We start from the raw sequence: 17,437 nt of genomic DNA, 5'->3' as shown, positions 1-17,437 counted from the left end.
TAGGGGCAGTAGTACTCACTCGTTGCCAAGGAGTGATGGTGTCGTCTGAGTCTGCTGCCTCTGACACGATTTTGAGATCTTCGGAATCTTTTTCCGGGACATCGGGGCCTTCATCAAAGATGTCCTCTGGTTCCGGTGCTGGTCTCTGCGCCATGATGTGTCGAGCCCTTCGATCTCGAATAGTCTTCTTCGATCGAAAGAATGCGCAGGCTGGACAGCTGGATTTGCCGTGTTCAGGTGATAGGCACAGATTGCAGACCTTGTGATGGTCACTGTGCGGGAACTTTGCTCCACACTGGGGGCATTTTTTGAATGGCGTCCTTTCCATGAGCCGTAGGCCTTATGGCGTGGATAGACCCAGCGGCCCGCGTCGACGACCGGAATCGAGCCGATGAAGTCGGGTCAAAGATGAAAGTGAATCCGATGATTTTTGGGAAGTTTTGCGCTTTGAAAACATTTGAAATTGAGATTTCGAACCGGAGCGGAAAAGTTGCATCCGAACCCAATGGCGGAAAAAAACAATCTAAGGGGGCAAACAGTCTGCCCAGGCCCACTGTGGTGACAGTGGGTGTCTCTCCAGTGATGAAGGACATGCAGCCCAATGGCTGGCGGCCTTCCGCCTAGGTGCCCGGGACCACAACACAAGACGATTTGGCTGGTCCAGAGCCTACAGTGCTGTCTCAGCCCACGAGCTCATCAGGTATTAGGGTTTAGGGGTCCTCAGGTATCACTGGCAGCCTTAATGCTGGGTCTCCAACCCGGATGTAAGCCAATGGTCTGGCCGATGGTCGCATCACTACGGTGTTGCGTCTGGCCTCTTGGCTGGCCTGCCATGCCCCCAACCAGACATTCTCTGCAGCTTTATTTAATTATTTTTAATCTCTGCCTCCTTTGTCACTGTTTTCTGTCTTTCTCTTTAATTCCCTCTTTTGAGTTTTCCTCTCGCCTGCTTTGGGTCAAGCATGTTTAGGAAAAATAACACCTGGTCCCCAAAAATGAGTGCTGATTAGCCCCACCTGCAACCACCAGCACAAATTAAGCACTCATCAGTGACAAACTGATTTATAGTCCTTATGCTGTAACTGCTTCATCATGGGCTGACAAAGCTGCTCTATGTCAGGCTCTAACAGTAAAGTGCTAAGATGTGTCTTTCGTTCATGTCACAGATATGAACAGGCAAATTTCAGTCACTCACACTGCCTGACAGCGCAAACACCGAATGGCTGCCCTATAGACTGGTCTAAACATGAATGTCTTTGGCAACAGAAACAATGGGTGAAAGAGGCTGATTCATTGCCTATTCTAGGTGTTGAAGTGGGCTGATACAGAATGTGAGTGGCAACTCAACAGAGCAATGGCCAAAGTGGGTAACAGCAATGCCCCTTTCTCTGTATGTATTATTTTGTACTACATATTATTTTGTACTGATATGAGCCTGGGGACACAGCTAAACCTGCCTCTAGTCCAGACCTAAAAATGTGAAATGCTTTTTACCATGTGTACTAAGCATATAGCCAGTCACCTTGGAGTTCAGTAACTTCATTAAGGAACTCAGCCTTTACCCTCCATTGGGTCGAAGAACTTCACAATGTCTGCAACTTTCTTGAAACACATGGTATGTGGTACTTCATGCTATATTACTTCACTAGATTACAAGAACATGTTGCTTCTGGTACACACTTAATGTTCACAAAAAGGATTTGCCTCTTTCAACATAGTTACTTGGGTTTTCCCTGCTTCAAATGCATGTCAGTATGCCCATATAATAAAACATGAACACACACACTTCATTTTGGCCTTTTGACATATTGCTATTTCACCAATATTTTACAAAAGCCAGACCGATTGGCCTGCTCAATGTCAGTCATTAGAACTAAATGACAATGGCTTGTACAGAAACATCTTCAAGAGGCATTTGATTTTTGTATATAATTGCATTATGACCTCCTGTTGCAGTAGCAGCCATACCTCTTTTTGACACAGACTGCTCAGTGAGGAATTTCTCCAGGTTCATCCTCAATGGGATCTCCACACCATGGTTCCCATGAGTACCATCATCCACTAGAATGAAGTGTGAGTGATTAGTGTCCAGGCAAAACAGGGAGCCTTGGTTCTCTTCATCCAATGTGTATTCCACAGGCTCCATCATCTATAAATGATCAGAGACAGATCGGCAAAAAAGCATTAAAATGAATAACGCAAGGCCATGACTGTTAGCAGGGTTCAAACAAATTATAAAGTCACAAACATACAGGTGTGAAAAATGACCTGGTGCAACTAGCTCAACATCACAACCCTTAGGCGAGTGTCCACTTCAGAATCACTACACCAACATGAATGTACAGCTGGGACTCATCAGACCTGGTTCGGGGTACAATTGGGGAACTTCAGTTATCTAGAAAAAGGCTTAAGAAAGGCTAGTGAAAAAGCATAGGTTACATTTACGTTCAATCGTATATGTATGAATAGTCTGGCAATGGCATAGATGGATCTTGGAAATCTGTGCACTGTGATACAAGGATCGAGGTGAGGATGCCTTCAAAATGTTACAGCTTCTTCAAAGTCAGTGTGATGCCCATCACAAGGCCTGGCCTTGGATATTTTTTAGCAATGGATAATGAAGAGGCGGATGTCCTGAGAGTCTGTGAAAGCTGACACATTTTCCTAATAACTTTTATTAAGGTAAAACTGGACAATTGTGCAGCATTTTCAGGTTTTGCTCTGAACAGGTTGTCTGATTTACATTATATTAATTTGTGCAACAAGCTACACAGTGCAGTTAACACAAATTACACTTTCTGGTAAATACTTTTAATCACAGCTTCCTCATAAGGTGAATATCCCCAGGGGCCATATTGGATCCGAACAATTCTCTGCAAAGTCTGCTGAGCATGAGCAGGTGGCGACGTCGCCATCTGTGATGACTCTGTTTTGCCTCTGGACATGATGACATAAAGCTGTATACTGGTGCCACCCCTGTGTGCTGATGTCAAGTGCCTTTCAAGTCAGATCCAAGGCTCAGCCAGGTTATTTTACTGAGTTTTTAAAAAACTTTAAAGACTGTTTGCAGGGATATCTCTCCCAAAAACAACAAGATGTAAGCTGTGCTTGGTCTTGAACTTGCAGGGCATTTGCTTTTGGTATTTCAACCATTGAAAATAATGGGGTAACCCAGTGACCCTCAGAACCTGGGTAAGTACATAAAGCAGAAACAGTGGTTCTGTTGGGAATATGCTTAGTTTGAACAGCACTACATGCATATGATAACTGTTCCAATATTCCTTAAGTACAGTTATATGGACACACACATATATACCAATTTTAGAGACACAAGATAATTTTCTTTTTGCTGTATTTAAATCCTCACAAATATTGCTACTGTACAGGACTGACCAACAGTAACTCAAATATAACATAAGACACTTAGTGACTGATCGTGCTAGGTGACATAACATTTAAACATAAGTTGACATGAAGAACATATATATACAATGACAAAAAATATTCCTTAAACATAGGTGGTCCAAAATCAATTGCACATAACACCACAGCATATATCATTCAGTATTCAAATGGTGGAATTGCATGGACCAATTAGACAGGTAACGTCGACGTTTCGACCCTAAGAAGTGCAGCTTTATACACATCTAAAGCGGGTCTTCATCAGGACAAAAAGAAACACGTACGGCTGCCTGTAAGTGCAAAAGATAGGATCAGAACTATGTGTGTGTATTGTATTTTAAAAGAGACTAAAATACTGTCCGAGGCTTAATGCTCACCTGGGATCTAGGAAAAGAACGAATTATCCTAGGGTCACATACAGAGATGTCAGCCGACCTCTCACTCAATCAGATCAATATGTCCAGGAGACTAGATCTTATCTCCGGGACACGATGCATACTATTCAATTGTTTGAAGATCAACCTTTTGATAAATCCACACAGTTATTTGTTACACTAGACGTGTGCTCATTGTATACAAGTATACCGCAAAAGGAGGCAATTGAAGTTATTAGTAATGTATTGGACACTCGCTCTAAACCCCACTGGATTCCTACTGAATTCCTGGTTCAATTCTTACAGATTGCAATGACGAGAAATTACTTCATCTTTCAAAATGTCTTTTACTTCCAATGCAGAGGTGTGGCGATGGGGGCCGGGTTCGCGCCGAGTTTAGCGAACCTGTTTATGGATCACTTTTGAGGACAAGAACATCTATTCAGATCAAAATCCATATATCAACAATATATCGGCTTGGAAGCGATATATTGATATATTGACGACATTCTTATGTTATGGTCGGGCACTGTGAATCAATTGATGTCGTTCCTAACTTGGCTGAACTCCTGCAGTACTGACATTCAATTCACCATAACTCACAGTAAGGATTCAATTCCATTCTTGGACTTGACACTGGAAGAAGAAGATGGCAAAATAGTGATGAGTCTATATAAAAAACCTACAGACAGAAATACCCTGTTACAATAGAATTCCCATCACCCTAGGAATCTTAGGGATAATCTACTGTATGGGCAATTTTTGCGATTACTTCGCAATTGTAGCAGGAGAGGGGTCTATTTCAAGGAAACTGACATCCTCATCACCAAACTAAGGGACAGGGGATATCCGAAGGGACTCCTCAGCAGAGCCAGAAAAAGAGCCTGGTATAGACCACGAGAAACCTTACTTGAAATACAACCAAGGAATCATGAAATGGACAAGTTGGTATGTGTCACAACCTTTAATACTCGAAGCAATGAGATAAGAAAGGTTATTAAAAAATATTGGAATTTAGTTGGTTCTGAAATTAGCATGCCTGAGCCACCTTTGTTTGCATTTATACGTGCTAAAAATATTAAAGATCATGTGGTGTCTTCGTATCTAGAACCACCTCCCCAGTCTGACATTAGATCACAACTCAGTCTACCACCTATAACCGGCCAACATAGGTGTAGTCATTGTAAAGCATGTCAGTATACTAGATCTGGATATAGCTTTGTACATCGGGGGAAAACATATGGTCTTAATCAGTTCACTAATTGTAATAGCCAAAATGTCATTTATGCTATTAGATGTCCATGCCAACTGATTTATGTAGGACAAATGACCCAAAAAGTTAAGAACAGGATCCTACAGCATCAAAGTAGATTAAAATGTAGGACACAGGGAGCCCCCCTTGTAGAACACTATACTAGGACAGGCCACACCCATGAGCATATCGAATGGTGGGTGGTGGAAAAAATTGTATTACATCAGAGAGGAGGGAATGCTGCTACCTCTCTTAACTATAAGGAATGCCGCTGGATACATGCCCTTGAGGCGGTTAGCCATGGCCTTAATGAACATGAGGATAAATAACGGTAATGGATTAAACCCAGATCAGTTGACTGGGGGTGAGTGCTTGCAATGTTCAACACTCCGTCCATCATTTCCTTTGGTTTTTGCTTTGTATGCCATAAGTTGGCAGGGTATGCTCAGACGTGAGTCCCTTGCTCACTTTGCCACTGGATTCAAGCAAGCCTGGCTGAAGACGGCTGAAATGCCAGAAACCGGTTCTAGGAAGCTTGTTTCCGGTCCAGGGAAGACATGGCTTGGCAGTTCGGGCTGGACTGTTCCCATGAGGCACAGGGTCAGACTGATTTGCATATGGCCATGTCTGAACTGGGGTGGCAGAGTGGGCTAAAGAACGGTGATGGATTAAACCCAGATCAGTTGACTGGGGGTGAGTGCTTGCAATGTTCAACACTCCGTCCATCATTTCCTTTGGTTTTTGCTTTGTATGCCATAAGTTGGCAGGGTATGCTCAGACGTGAGTCCCTTACTCACTTTGCCACTGGATTCAAGCAAGCCTGGCTGAAGACGGCTGAAATGCCAGAAACCGGTTCTAGGAAGCTTGTTTCCGGTCCAGGGAAGACATGGCTTGGCAGTTCGGGCTGGACTGTTCCCATGAGGCACAGGGTCAGACTGATTTTCATATGGCCATGTCTGAACTGGGGTGGCAGAGTGGGCTAAAGAACGGTGATGGATTAAACCCAGATCAGTTGACTGGGGGTGAGTGCTTGAAATGTTCAACACTCCGTCCATCATTTCCTTTGGTTTTTGCTTTGTATGCCATAAGTTGGCAGGGTATGCTCAGACGTGAGTCCCTTGCTCACTTTGCCACTGGATTCAAGCAAGCCTGGCTGAAGACGGCTGAAATGCCAGAAACCGGTTCTAGGAAGCTTGTTTCCGGTCCAGGGAAGACATGGCTTGGCAGTTCGGGCTGGACTGTTCCCATGAGGCACAGGGTCAGACTGATTTGCATATGGCCATGTCTGAACTGGGGTGGCAGAGTGGGCTAAAGAACGGTGATGGATTAAACCCAGATCAGTTGACTGGGGGCGAGTGCTTGCAATGTTCAACACTCCGTCCATCATTTCCTTTGGTTTTTGCTTTGTATGCCATAAGTTGGCAGGGTATGCTCAGACGTGAGTCCCTTGCTCACTTTGCCACTGGATTCAAGCAAGCCTGGCTGAAGACGGCTGAAATGCCAGAAACCGGTTCTAGGAAGCTTGTTTCCGGTCCAGGGAAGACATGGCTTGGCAGTTCGGGCTGGACTGTTCCCATGAGGCACAGGGTCAGACTGATTTGCATATGGCCATGTCTGAACTGGGGTGGCAGAGTGGGCTAAAGAACGGTGATGGATTAAACCCAGATCAGTTGACTGGGGGTGAGTGCTTGCAATGTTCAACACTCCGTCCATCATTTCCTTTGGTTTTTGCTTAATGAACATGAGGAGACCTGCATTCAAATGAGTAAACTGTAACTGTATAACTGACAAGTTTAGGTTCTTTGATCAGTTACAATGGTAATATGGTTGCTGAAGATGTACATTCAACATATATATTGCATATATTTTCATCCAGAATGTGGTTTTTACTAGTGCTTTGCCAAAATGTTTATTTACCGGATGCCAATCTAACTATGTCTATTTACGTCATACCAGATTTTATGTATGGTTGTTGGATTAGGGCCAGTTTGAATACTTAAGACTTAATGCCATCACAATATGCCAGTTGGGTTTGTCATTATAACACATCAATTACATAACGACCTTACACGATTGGATGCGTGGATCGATTTGAACAGGTAACGTTGTCGCCATTCGTTTACATTGATTCTTCTCTGTCAAGTTCCCCGTCTATGGCTTTGGGGCAGTTGGGCTGTGATGCGAGTAAATAATGTAGATTTGCAGATTTTTTTTCTTCTACCCCTTCCGTGAGAACTTTATTTTAGGCTCTGTGTTTGTGAAAACGTGGAGTATTCAATCCACACCACGTTGCACTGCGAGCAAATAAAGTTCAAATATGTGCTTTGTTATTTTCTGTGTTGATAAAGATTTCACACTACGCTGGCAGCAAGTATAATTCAGATACCTGCTTTGTCATTCTTGGTGCTAATAAAGTTTTCATCTCGTGATACTCTCTGTTCAGGGTTCCCGTGGTCTTATGACTTTAGATCTGAGAAAAGGGACCGCGGTGTAAGATGAACTACATATTGTTTAGATACTTCGTTTAGATAATTTTTTTTTTTTAGACGTTTTAGTTAGGCTTCCATGGTCACGCACTAAGGTGCCGATCACGATCCGTTAAAAACCGCGTACGAACCGTCGGTCGGAGCGAATTCCCCGTCCGACTCGTACCCGGTTGTAAAACTTTACAAACATGGAATTACGATTCGCACGGAAACACCATTTCCGTACGAATCGTAAAAAACACCGACCGACGAAAACATACATACGAATGTGATCCGGGAATGCTGCGACGTGACGTCGGGACGCTTTCAGGCAGCGTTTCACGAACCAGGAATTACGATTCGAACCGACAGCAGTCCGGACGGCAATATTTTCACGGCACCCAAAAAGTGCCGCAAAAGCGAAGTACGGCGCGAATCGACCAGAGTAGGTGGCCCGGTACGCGCCGACCCCCCCCCCAGCCCCCGTAGGTACGCGCCGACCCGCCCCCAGCCCCCGTAGGTACGCGCCGACCCCCCCCAGCCCCCGTAGGTACGCGCCGACCCCCCCCCAGCCCCCGTAGGTACGCGCCGACCCCCCCTGTGTGTACACCCGTGTACGGTGCGTACCCCCCCTGTACGCTCGAGTCGAACCCCCCCGTGTATGTACGGTGCGTACCCCCCCGTGTACGCTCGAGTCGAACCCCCCTGTGTACGCTCGAGTCGGACCCCCCCGTGTACGTTCGAGTCGTACCCCCACCCGTGTATGTACGGTGCGTACCCCCCCCGTGTACGCTCGAGTCGAACCCCCCCCGTGTACGCTCGAGTCGGACCCCCCCGTGTACGCTTGAGTCGAACCCCCCCCGTGTATGTACGGTGCGTACCCCCCCGTGTACGCTCGAGTCGAACCCCCCCGTGTACGCTCGAGTCGGACCCCCCCGTGCTACGCGCTGGGGGTACGCACCGTACATACACGGGTGGGGGTACGACTCGAACGTACACGGGGGGGTCCGACTCGAGCGTACACGGGGGGGTTCGACTCGAGCGTACACGGGGGGGTACGCACCGTACATACACGGGGGGGTTCGACTCGAGCGTACACGGGGGGGTCCGACTCGAGCGTACACGGGGGGTACGCACCGTACATACACGGGGGGGTTCGACTCGAGCGTACACGGGGGGGTCCGACTCGAGCGTACACGGGGGGGTCCGACTCGAGCGTACACGGGGGGGTCCGACTCGAGCGTACACGGGGGGGTACGCACCGTACATACACGGGGGGGGTTCGACTCGAGCGTACACGGGGGGGTCCGACTCGAGCGTACACGGGGGGTTCGACTCGAACGTACACGGGGGGTTCGACTCGAACGTACACGGGGGGTACGCACCGTGCACGGGTGTACACACAGGGGGGGTCGGCGCGCACCTACGGGGGCTGGGGGGGGGGGTCGGCGCGTACCTACGGGGGCTGGGGGGGGGGGTCGGCGCGTACCTACGGGGGCTGGGGGGGGGGTCGGCGCGTACCTACGGGGGCTGGGGGGGGGGGTCGGCGCGTACCTACGGGGGCTGGGGGGGGGGTCGGCGCGTACCTACGGGGGCTGGGGGGGGTCGGCGCGTACCTACGGGGGCTGGGGGGGGGGGTCGGCGCGTACCTACGGGGGCTGGGGGGGTACGGCACGTACCAGGCACCTGTTTGGACGTCTCCATGGGTGTTATGGGAGTTCGGTGCGGACGGTCTTTTCACCATACGGTTGTACATTCGGACGCCCGGGATGGATCGTGATTCCCCGGTCGGAGTTCACCTTTCACGTTTGTACGGTGAATCGTCCGAGGACGTGTCGGACACATTTTCCGACCCGAGGACGTGTGGGGAAATATTCCCAGTGCGGTTCGTATGGACTTTTTACCATGCGAATCGTGATTGCCAGTTCGTACGGCACTTGTACGATTCGTACGGTAAAAAGACCCGATTCGAGTCGTACGGGGACATTTTTTACCGGATCGTGATCGGCACCTAAGTGGAGTTGTGAATCCATACCATGTCTTCCATCAATTCTCCGACAGTTCTCGCGCGGATGTATGAAATAGCGGATCGTCTCTCTCGCGCGCTGCCATTGTTTGCCTAGCCTTTGAAGACATCGGACGTTCATTGATTGTGCTCCAAGTAAGTGGCTGATGTTACCTCTATCTTAGCGGATATTGTACACACTTGACAATACGTGAACGACACATGTATTTCGATAATGTATATATTTTTATATATATTACTTAAGTAGACGAATTTTTCTTCGCATTTGTTGCTAGATGGAAAGGTCTTTTAATTTAGGAATTGTCACTCCTGGTTGTTTTGGTTGGTCCTCATACTTCCTTGCGGGACCATCAAATGTAACCTTTGACTCGAGAGCCAAATAGTTACACTTAGTGTGTGTCAGCTCTTTTGCATGATATAGATCTGCCTACTTGAGGTCTTGGATATTTGTTTATACCGTTTAATGGGCATTTAATTGGTCAAGTGTTGTCTACATTATATACGGTAATTGTACCGAGCGTACTTAATTATTCAAGAGGACGGTGTTTGGTTTTTTTGTTTACAGATCTGGGTGATCGTTACGACGGCACCGCTTTAACTTCCGGGAATTAACATATCTCAAGGTATGTGTCCTCTTGTGGGGTTTTTTAATGAAACTGGTAATTATTGTAGGGTAGATTACATATGACTATGAATCTCCCTTAGCCATTACAGAACATATTGATCTGATTGAGTGAGAGGTCGGCTGACATCTCCGTATGTGACCCTAGGATAATTCGTTCTTTTCCTAGATCCCAGGTGAGCATTAAGCCTCGGACAGTATTTTAGTCTCTTTTAAAATACAATACACACACATAGTTCTGATCCTATCTTTTACACTTACAGGCAGCCGTACGTGTTTCTTTTTGTCCTGATGAAGACCCGCTTTAGATGCGTATAAAGCTGCACTTCTTCTTAGGGTCGAAACGTCGACGTTACCTGTCTAATTGGTCCATGCAATTCCACCATTTGAATACTGAATATATGCTGTGGTGTTATGTGCAATTGATTTTGGACCACCTATGTTTAAGGAATATTTTTTGTCATTGTATATATATGTTCTTCATGTCAATTTATGTTTAAATGTTATGTCACCTAGCACGATCAGTCACTAAGTGTCTTATGTTATATTTGAGTTACTGTTGGTCAGTCCTGTACAGTAGCAATATTTGTGTGGATTTAAATACAGCAAAAAGAAAATTATCTTGTGTCTCTTAAATTGGTATATATGTTTGTGTCCATATAACTGTACTTAAGGAATATTGGAACAGTTATCATATGCATGTAGTGCTGTTTAAACTAAGCATATTCCCAACAGAACCACTGTTTCTGCTTTTGGTATTTCAACAGCAAACACTACTGCACGTCCTGCAACAAATGGTCCTAGATGCATCCAAAGGCCACGAAGAGTGGCAAGCAAAGCTATATGTTGCCAAACACTTAAAGGGGTTCATATTCTCCATCTTCAGGCGAGTACAAGATAAAGTCAAAAAACAAGTGTCCAATATAAAACATAAAAAACCCAAGTGAGGCTTCTTGCAGCCATAATACTCCCAAGAGAAGTACCACATTTGGAGATTGAAGGTCTATCGTAGTTTTGGAGCCTATACAAAACCTCTTGAATAGATCACACCCGAACATGGTTTTGGAGACTTTGCGCCCTCAAATTCCTCAGCCGATTGTCGATTCTGCAATAGATTGTGGCCTTCAATCATGCCTAACTACAGCTTTTCTAAAGGGTTTTGTAACACTGTGGTGCACACTCAGGCCCCATGGCAGCCTCCAGTTGTCCTGTCGCCGTCAGGTCTTTCCCTAAGGCCAACTGACCCCACTGCGCTTCAGCTGTCTGCCTTTGGTGCAAGGCGATGTTTAAACTTCTTTGGTGCAGGCGCCACCAGCTGTTCCAGTTCTGGTGCGGGGTCTGGTTCCAGTGGCATTGCTTCCAGATTACACTCACAACCCTTTGTGGATCCAGAGCTGACATCAACTAAGCAGAGTCCCATGTCATGCTAGGAAACAACCACAACACAACCTCAGATGGAGGATGGTTCTGGTCCCATCCCCTGGTTCCACCCCCTTGTTTCGGTGGAATTTTTTTTAGAAGGATGGCAGCACTCGCAACTAAAGCTAAAGTTTGACTGCCATTTTACAGCTTGTGTCGCCAGCTTCGTAACTCTTGAATTCATCGAACGAATCCCTGAGTTGGTCCCTCATGATACGGACCTGGGCAGGGTGATTCAATCTTTTTGATGTAGCACTCTACTCCTGGGAGCATTAAAGGACAAGCTTATTTAAGTAAAGTATATTAAAATGAATTTCCCTCTGTGTTACCAGAAAAGAAGTACAAGAAATCGACACTAAAGGCAAGAGAGACTTCACTGTGGATAGCCTGGTACTTAATGCCTGAATGATGTGTGCTTATTAGATCGCAAAACCCTTGCCCTCTGGCATATAGCGAGTGATGTTTTGACCAAACTGTTTAAGGATTTCCAAACTGATTTGCCCAGAATGTTCAGAATGGTCATAACGCCACAAAGTATTTTTTGAGGTCATTACTGACCATTTTGCCCGTCTAGGAGTTCCAGTGTTGTGATCTGACACCACACTTGCCTGTGTGCCAGTGGGATTTTCAAGGATGTCCATGCTTCTCTCACTGAAATACCCTTTGAAGGAGTTAGGCTGTATGCTGAAATTGCACATTCAGGCATGGGGTGATTCAAACATAGCAGGGTATGCTTCAAAGTTATCAGGGCTATGGTTCATCCTGTGGAGTTACATTCCAGGTCTCCGATTCAACCAGCAGTATGAAAATGTTTGTAGCTAATCAAAAGGCCTTGTATGCTGGCAGATGAAACCCTTTCAGCCTGTTCAGCAACAAAATTAACTGTTTTGTGTCTCCAAGGGTAGTGGTGGTGGTAGGGGGCGAGTCTACCAACAAACAACACCTCTTCTCTTCTTCTCGTGCTGCTGCCAAGCAGCTTTATTTTTCTCACAAGCGGCAATCTGAGGCCAGTGTTTCTATATTGGTTTTCTGACTGGCACATGTTTACTTTGCATCAGTGGGTCTCTCAGGTTATTTACACTGGTAACGCCCTGCATTTCATGACGACTCCTGTCCCATCTTCTCAGATATTGCACAAACAAGCCAATATTCTCTCCAGAGAGATTCAGATGTTGCTTGCCAAGGGCAACTAAGCTAGTGCCAGAAGTGGCAAGAATGTTCGGGGGGCTATCCCCGATACTTCCTAGTCCTCAACAAGAATGGGGGAGTCAGAGCCGATCTTAGACTTCTGGTTTAGGAATGCCTTCCTCAGTAATGAGATATTCAAAACAACGAAGCTTTCCTAGGTCCTACTGGCCATGGACTTCAAAGACTAGATGGTGTCCTTACACATTTATTATTTTATTTATTTATAAAGTTTTATATAGCGCGAACATGATCCCGAGGGATATCAGAGCGCTTTACAATTGGAGGGAGAGGAAGATAAAAGTTGCAGTACATGTGTCAAATCGGCATTCCAAACCAATCCCATATCAAAATAGAACTCACAGAACAAGAACGGATACAAATGCAAGGGGTCGACAAAGAGTAAGATAATAACTGGTACATTGCGAAATAGGAGGGGAGCAAATGATTAGAGAAGGAAAAAAGAGAAAAAAAAGAAAAACATTTAGCGCTGGGCTTAAAAGGTACAAGATGCTTACTTCCATGTGCCTATCCAGCAGTCCCACAGGCAGAACACCGTTTTATAGTAAGGCCTCAACATTTCAATTCATCGTCCTGCACTTCAGCCTTATCTCAGCTTTTCCAGTGGCTGGGGCCCATCTTGACAGGTTAGGGATACACATACTACTGTACCTCAACGACTGGCTCATTAAGGTTTGCCTCAGCTAGTCTGACCACCTGCAGGCAATCATTTTGTTCCCGTCCACCTAGAGGTTTTCCAATTTATGAACAAAAATCCCAAGTTGAGCCTGTGCAGAGAATTCCCTTTATATAGGCGCTTATCAGACATCTGCATTTCAGATGAAGTAGCCTAGAATCTGCGGTGTTGGGTGACAAATGTCCACATGGCATGCAGCAGACCATTCTACTTACCGCAGCCAAATCTCACAGTTTCGACAGGTGCGCCATCTCGGAGCTTTGGGAGCTGTCTGGACAATTGGAGATCAGTGGCTGGCCTGTGGTCACTGATGAAGCAGAGCCTTGATATCGATCTTTTATATTATGTGCCGTCTGACTTGCCCTCAAGGCTGTTCTGCCTTCCATCAGGGGCAGATCAGATCAAGTCTGGACGAACAACACAACCCCCATGTGGAACTTGAACAAGCAGGGTGAAGGGGTGTACCATGCCTTTCCAGGCTTTGAAGTTAATACTGGAACCTCACAGGATCTTCCTGTTAGTCAGCCACCTGGTGGTCTCCCGCAACTTCAAGGTTGGTTGAATTCAGCAGGCATCATCTTGCTTATTACAAGTGGCATCTGCATCTGAAGAGGCACATAGCAATTTTGAACAGCTGGACACATCCATGGTAGAGCTATTCAAGGCCTCTAAAAGCAAATATTCAAATGCCTACTTCTTTGCACCCTGGAGTTTCTTCCTTAAGAATCCCAGACAGACATGGAAAAGGTCAGATGGGACCAGGCTTGACTAATTCTGATGGCCCCAGATTGGGCTTCGAGGGTCAGATACTCAGGGTTCCTGAAACTCAGCATATGACCTCAACTTCAATTAGCTCTCCAGGAAAACCTGTTATCCCAACAAAAGACAGGAGTGTTCTGAATTCAAACCTACAAAATCTATACCTCCATGAATGGAGATTGAGCAGCACCAATGGAGCTGTATTGACGTTCAATCAAAGATGGCGCTTGACATTTCGGCTGTTTACCATCCACCCACAAAGTACATTTAGTTTGGCAGTTTATCACCTGGTGTAAGGAAAATGGTGATTCTCCATATGGAATGAACAGAGATTCAAGATTTCTTTAAAGACACAGGGGCTAACATTATGCATTACTTCCTCTAATGCCACTCCTGCAGCATCTTTAAAGAACCTTATAACATAACATAAATCTAGAACTCAGAACACTGTAGTCCATAAATAGTCCCTTTACAGAACACTGCTCCTCTTTTAATGTGGCGAATCATCATTCATCCTATCTAACGTATTCTCCTCTGTTATCGGCCATGTCTTGCTTCCTTTCTTTCTTCTTCATCATTACTCTGCAGGAAAATCAGAGAACCCGTCACCCACATTTACTATATATATCATTACCTGTACAGTAAAACATACTTTTCCTCCTTACCAATCTAAAGCATTTTTAGTTACATCAAAAACATCCATAATTACACGTATTTGCAAACTCTCTAGTTATTCACCCTCCCCCCATACATTTTTTTAATAAGTGAAGTGGAGGGTGGGATAATGTTAGCATCCATGTCTTTAATGAAATCTTGATTCTCTATTCATTCTAATTGGTAGAACTGCCATTTCCTTTCAAAACCAGAGGCTACCATTATGCACATTGAAAGCCCTTCAACACCACAAGCGTTATTTGTCTAAACAAATGCTTTTTAAATGTACTAGCATTTGTCCAAACAGCTGCTTTTAGAACTTCTTTCAAACGTCCACCAGACATATACAGCTTACCCGCCATTGTCCCTCATAAGGAATGTGGTTTAAATGTGCCGACATCAATACCTCCTTTCACCCATCTTGCAATCGTTGCTGTGCCTACTGCACAGTATGGTTTCACATAAGAAATCAATAACTGCTTTCACCTTGTCTTCTATATTCCATCACTCTGTTCTCCTATTCTGATAAACAATTCACCACACACAACTTTCTCTCCTCTGGAATACTCAAATAAAAAAACAACTCTGACATAGTCTTTGTTCTCTTCCATATTTCAATATAAACTCTGTCAGGTCGGTAAACTGTGTAACTCACTTCTAAAGCCTTCACACCCGAAGCTCTTCAGCATGAACTTAAACAAAGTAGTGTTGCTAATTTACCAGAAAGTCTTTTAAGCCCAAAAACTTATTCACAGGCCATGTCAAAAACAATGACAACGCTGCATTTATGCCCAACAATACATCATATCTCACTGTAGGTGGTCTCCTTATCCTCATGCTTTAAAGAATCCTACATACCAAAACATTTCTACCTACATGACCTGCCAAAATTGCTGATCTGTAACAGTTTATTATCCTATACCCCAAACCTTTTTCAAATTGTTCTACCAAGAAATGTAACACCTCCACTGTAGGAGCCTCCACAGGATCCATACTCCTCTCCATGCACCCACATATCTGTACTCTCCATATTTCTTTATATCTTCTTCTAGTTCCTGGTGCCTAAGACTCTTCACGTAACTCAGTAGCCCTACTCGAAAGTCCCTTGTAACAGTCAGATCTCCTGACACCCTCCAAACAAGAAGGTTCAGCACCCTGTCCTGTATTAAAGGATGTTTGTCTTCTCCATTCTTCAGTAGACCGTCTCTCCCTTGAATCAAATAAGGTACCGCACATGCTATCTCCATCACTATTGGTAACCAGACTTGTGAAACCCAAAACATTTTTAGAAGAGTAAAGACTAAAAATATATTGCTCACATAACACGTTGCTACTTACTCTATGCACACTACGGTATCTTTCTGAATCATTGATTCTATTTCTGAATGTACTATTAACTTCTGTTCCTCTGATACCTTTATCTCCCTTGGCTCTTACTTTTGTGGAAATTCCACAAACTATATTGCATACCCCTGTATTGTCTCCAAAACCCAGGGATCTTGCACTCATTTTTCCCATTCTCTTTTTTAAACGTCTCAAACGACCCCTACTCTTCCTAGGGTAGAACCAAAAGTAATCCTCATACTCCCCTTGACCTCCGGTGTGACTCTAGCTGCGACCATGCGTGAAACTTCCTTTTCACAGTCTGGTTATTCTTCCTCTGTTTGGGTAAAATCCTGAAGTGGACAGGAACACACTTCCTTTATACTGATTACTGTACTGGTTATTATGGGACCTTTGTATTACTCAGCTAGTAGTGGGTACCCTTCTGCTGGCCCTTCCAAAAACATTACCGCCAAACACTTTCCTCATAATACCCTGAACCTTATCCAAGGCCGTAAAAGTGGCAACATACTTTTACAAGCTCTTCACCGAAGAGCAACCGATAAGCATCCTCACTAGGTTCCTTCTGTGCCATGTCACCCAATTTGGGACTTATCTTCATCAAGATTGCCCTTTTTCTTTCTGCCAACAAATCCTGCATTTGCATTCGCTCAACAAAACTACAGCACTATGGCTCCATCCTCTGAGCAATTCTAAGTCAACTGGTGACTTGTTAACGTGTGCCTCCTCAGCCATGTCTAAAATCCTAGCCATGGGGCCCATAACGTCCAACACTTTGTCCTGCCATATTCTCAAGTATCGTTCTAGACCCTTTCTTGGATCTCTGCCAAAGCAAAACTAAAAAAATTATCAACTCCGTGTCTAAATTAGGTGTACTGCCCACCTTCTCCTCAATGATCGGTCTAGAGCATTCTGCCCTCGTCACTCTCCTAACTTCCTTAACCAGGGGTTTTCAAATCCATTCCTTTATGAATCTACCCACATGATTCACTGGCCACCAGTCACCACTTCTTGGATGTCTAATGCCTAAAGGAGAAAACATCTCTCCTCCAAAAGGATCTAGTGTTGCCTTCGATGAGCATATACCTTCAAATTCATCACAGAATTCATCAGCCTCATGTAAATCCAACACATACTCATCTTATTCTTTATCATTCTCTGTCAAAGATATATGACTCATGTCTCCCTCATCGTATTCATCCTCCTGTGTGCCGACAAGGATACCTTCTCTTTGTGTG

At 45.1% G+C, this 17,437-nt stretch overlaps 1 protein-coding gene across 1 annotated transcript in view; it reads right to left on the bottom strand.

The window, feature by feature from the left end:
* The window catches only part of LOC146808453 (transient receptor potential cation channel subfamily M member 2-like), a 2,757,229-nt gene that overhangs the window by 2,369,290 nt on the left and 370,502 nt on the right, over positions 1 to 17,437 (bottom strand). Inside the window, exon 7 of the mRNA XM_085623562.1 lies at positions 1,969 to 2,149. Coding sequence (XP_085479688.1) covers positions 1,969 to 2,149 — 181 coding nt within the window. The remainder of the gene's footprint in view (positions 1 to 1,968; positions 2,150 to 17,437) is intronic.

This window comes from Triturus cristatus, chromosome 8 (genome assembly GCF_964204655.1).
Source record: "Triturus cristatus chromosome 8, aTriCri1.1, whole genome shotgun sequence".
Lineage (NCBI taxonomy): Eukaryota > Metazoa > Chordata > Amphibia > Caudata > Salamandridae > Triturus > Triturus cristatus.
Note: the sequence above shows the minus strand (reverse complement) of the source record. Positions and strands in the feature narration are given on the sequence as shown.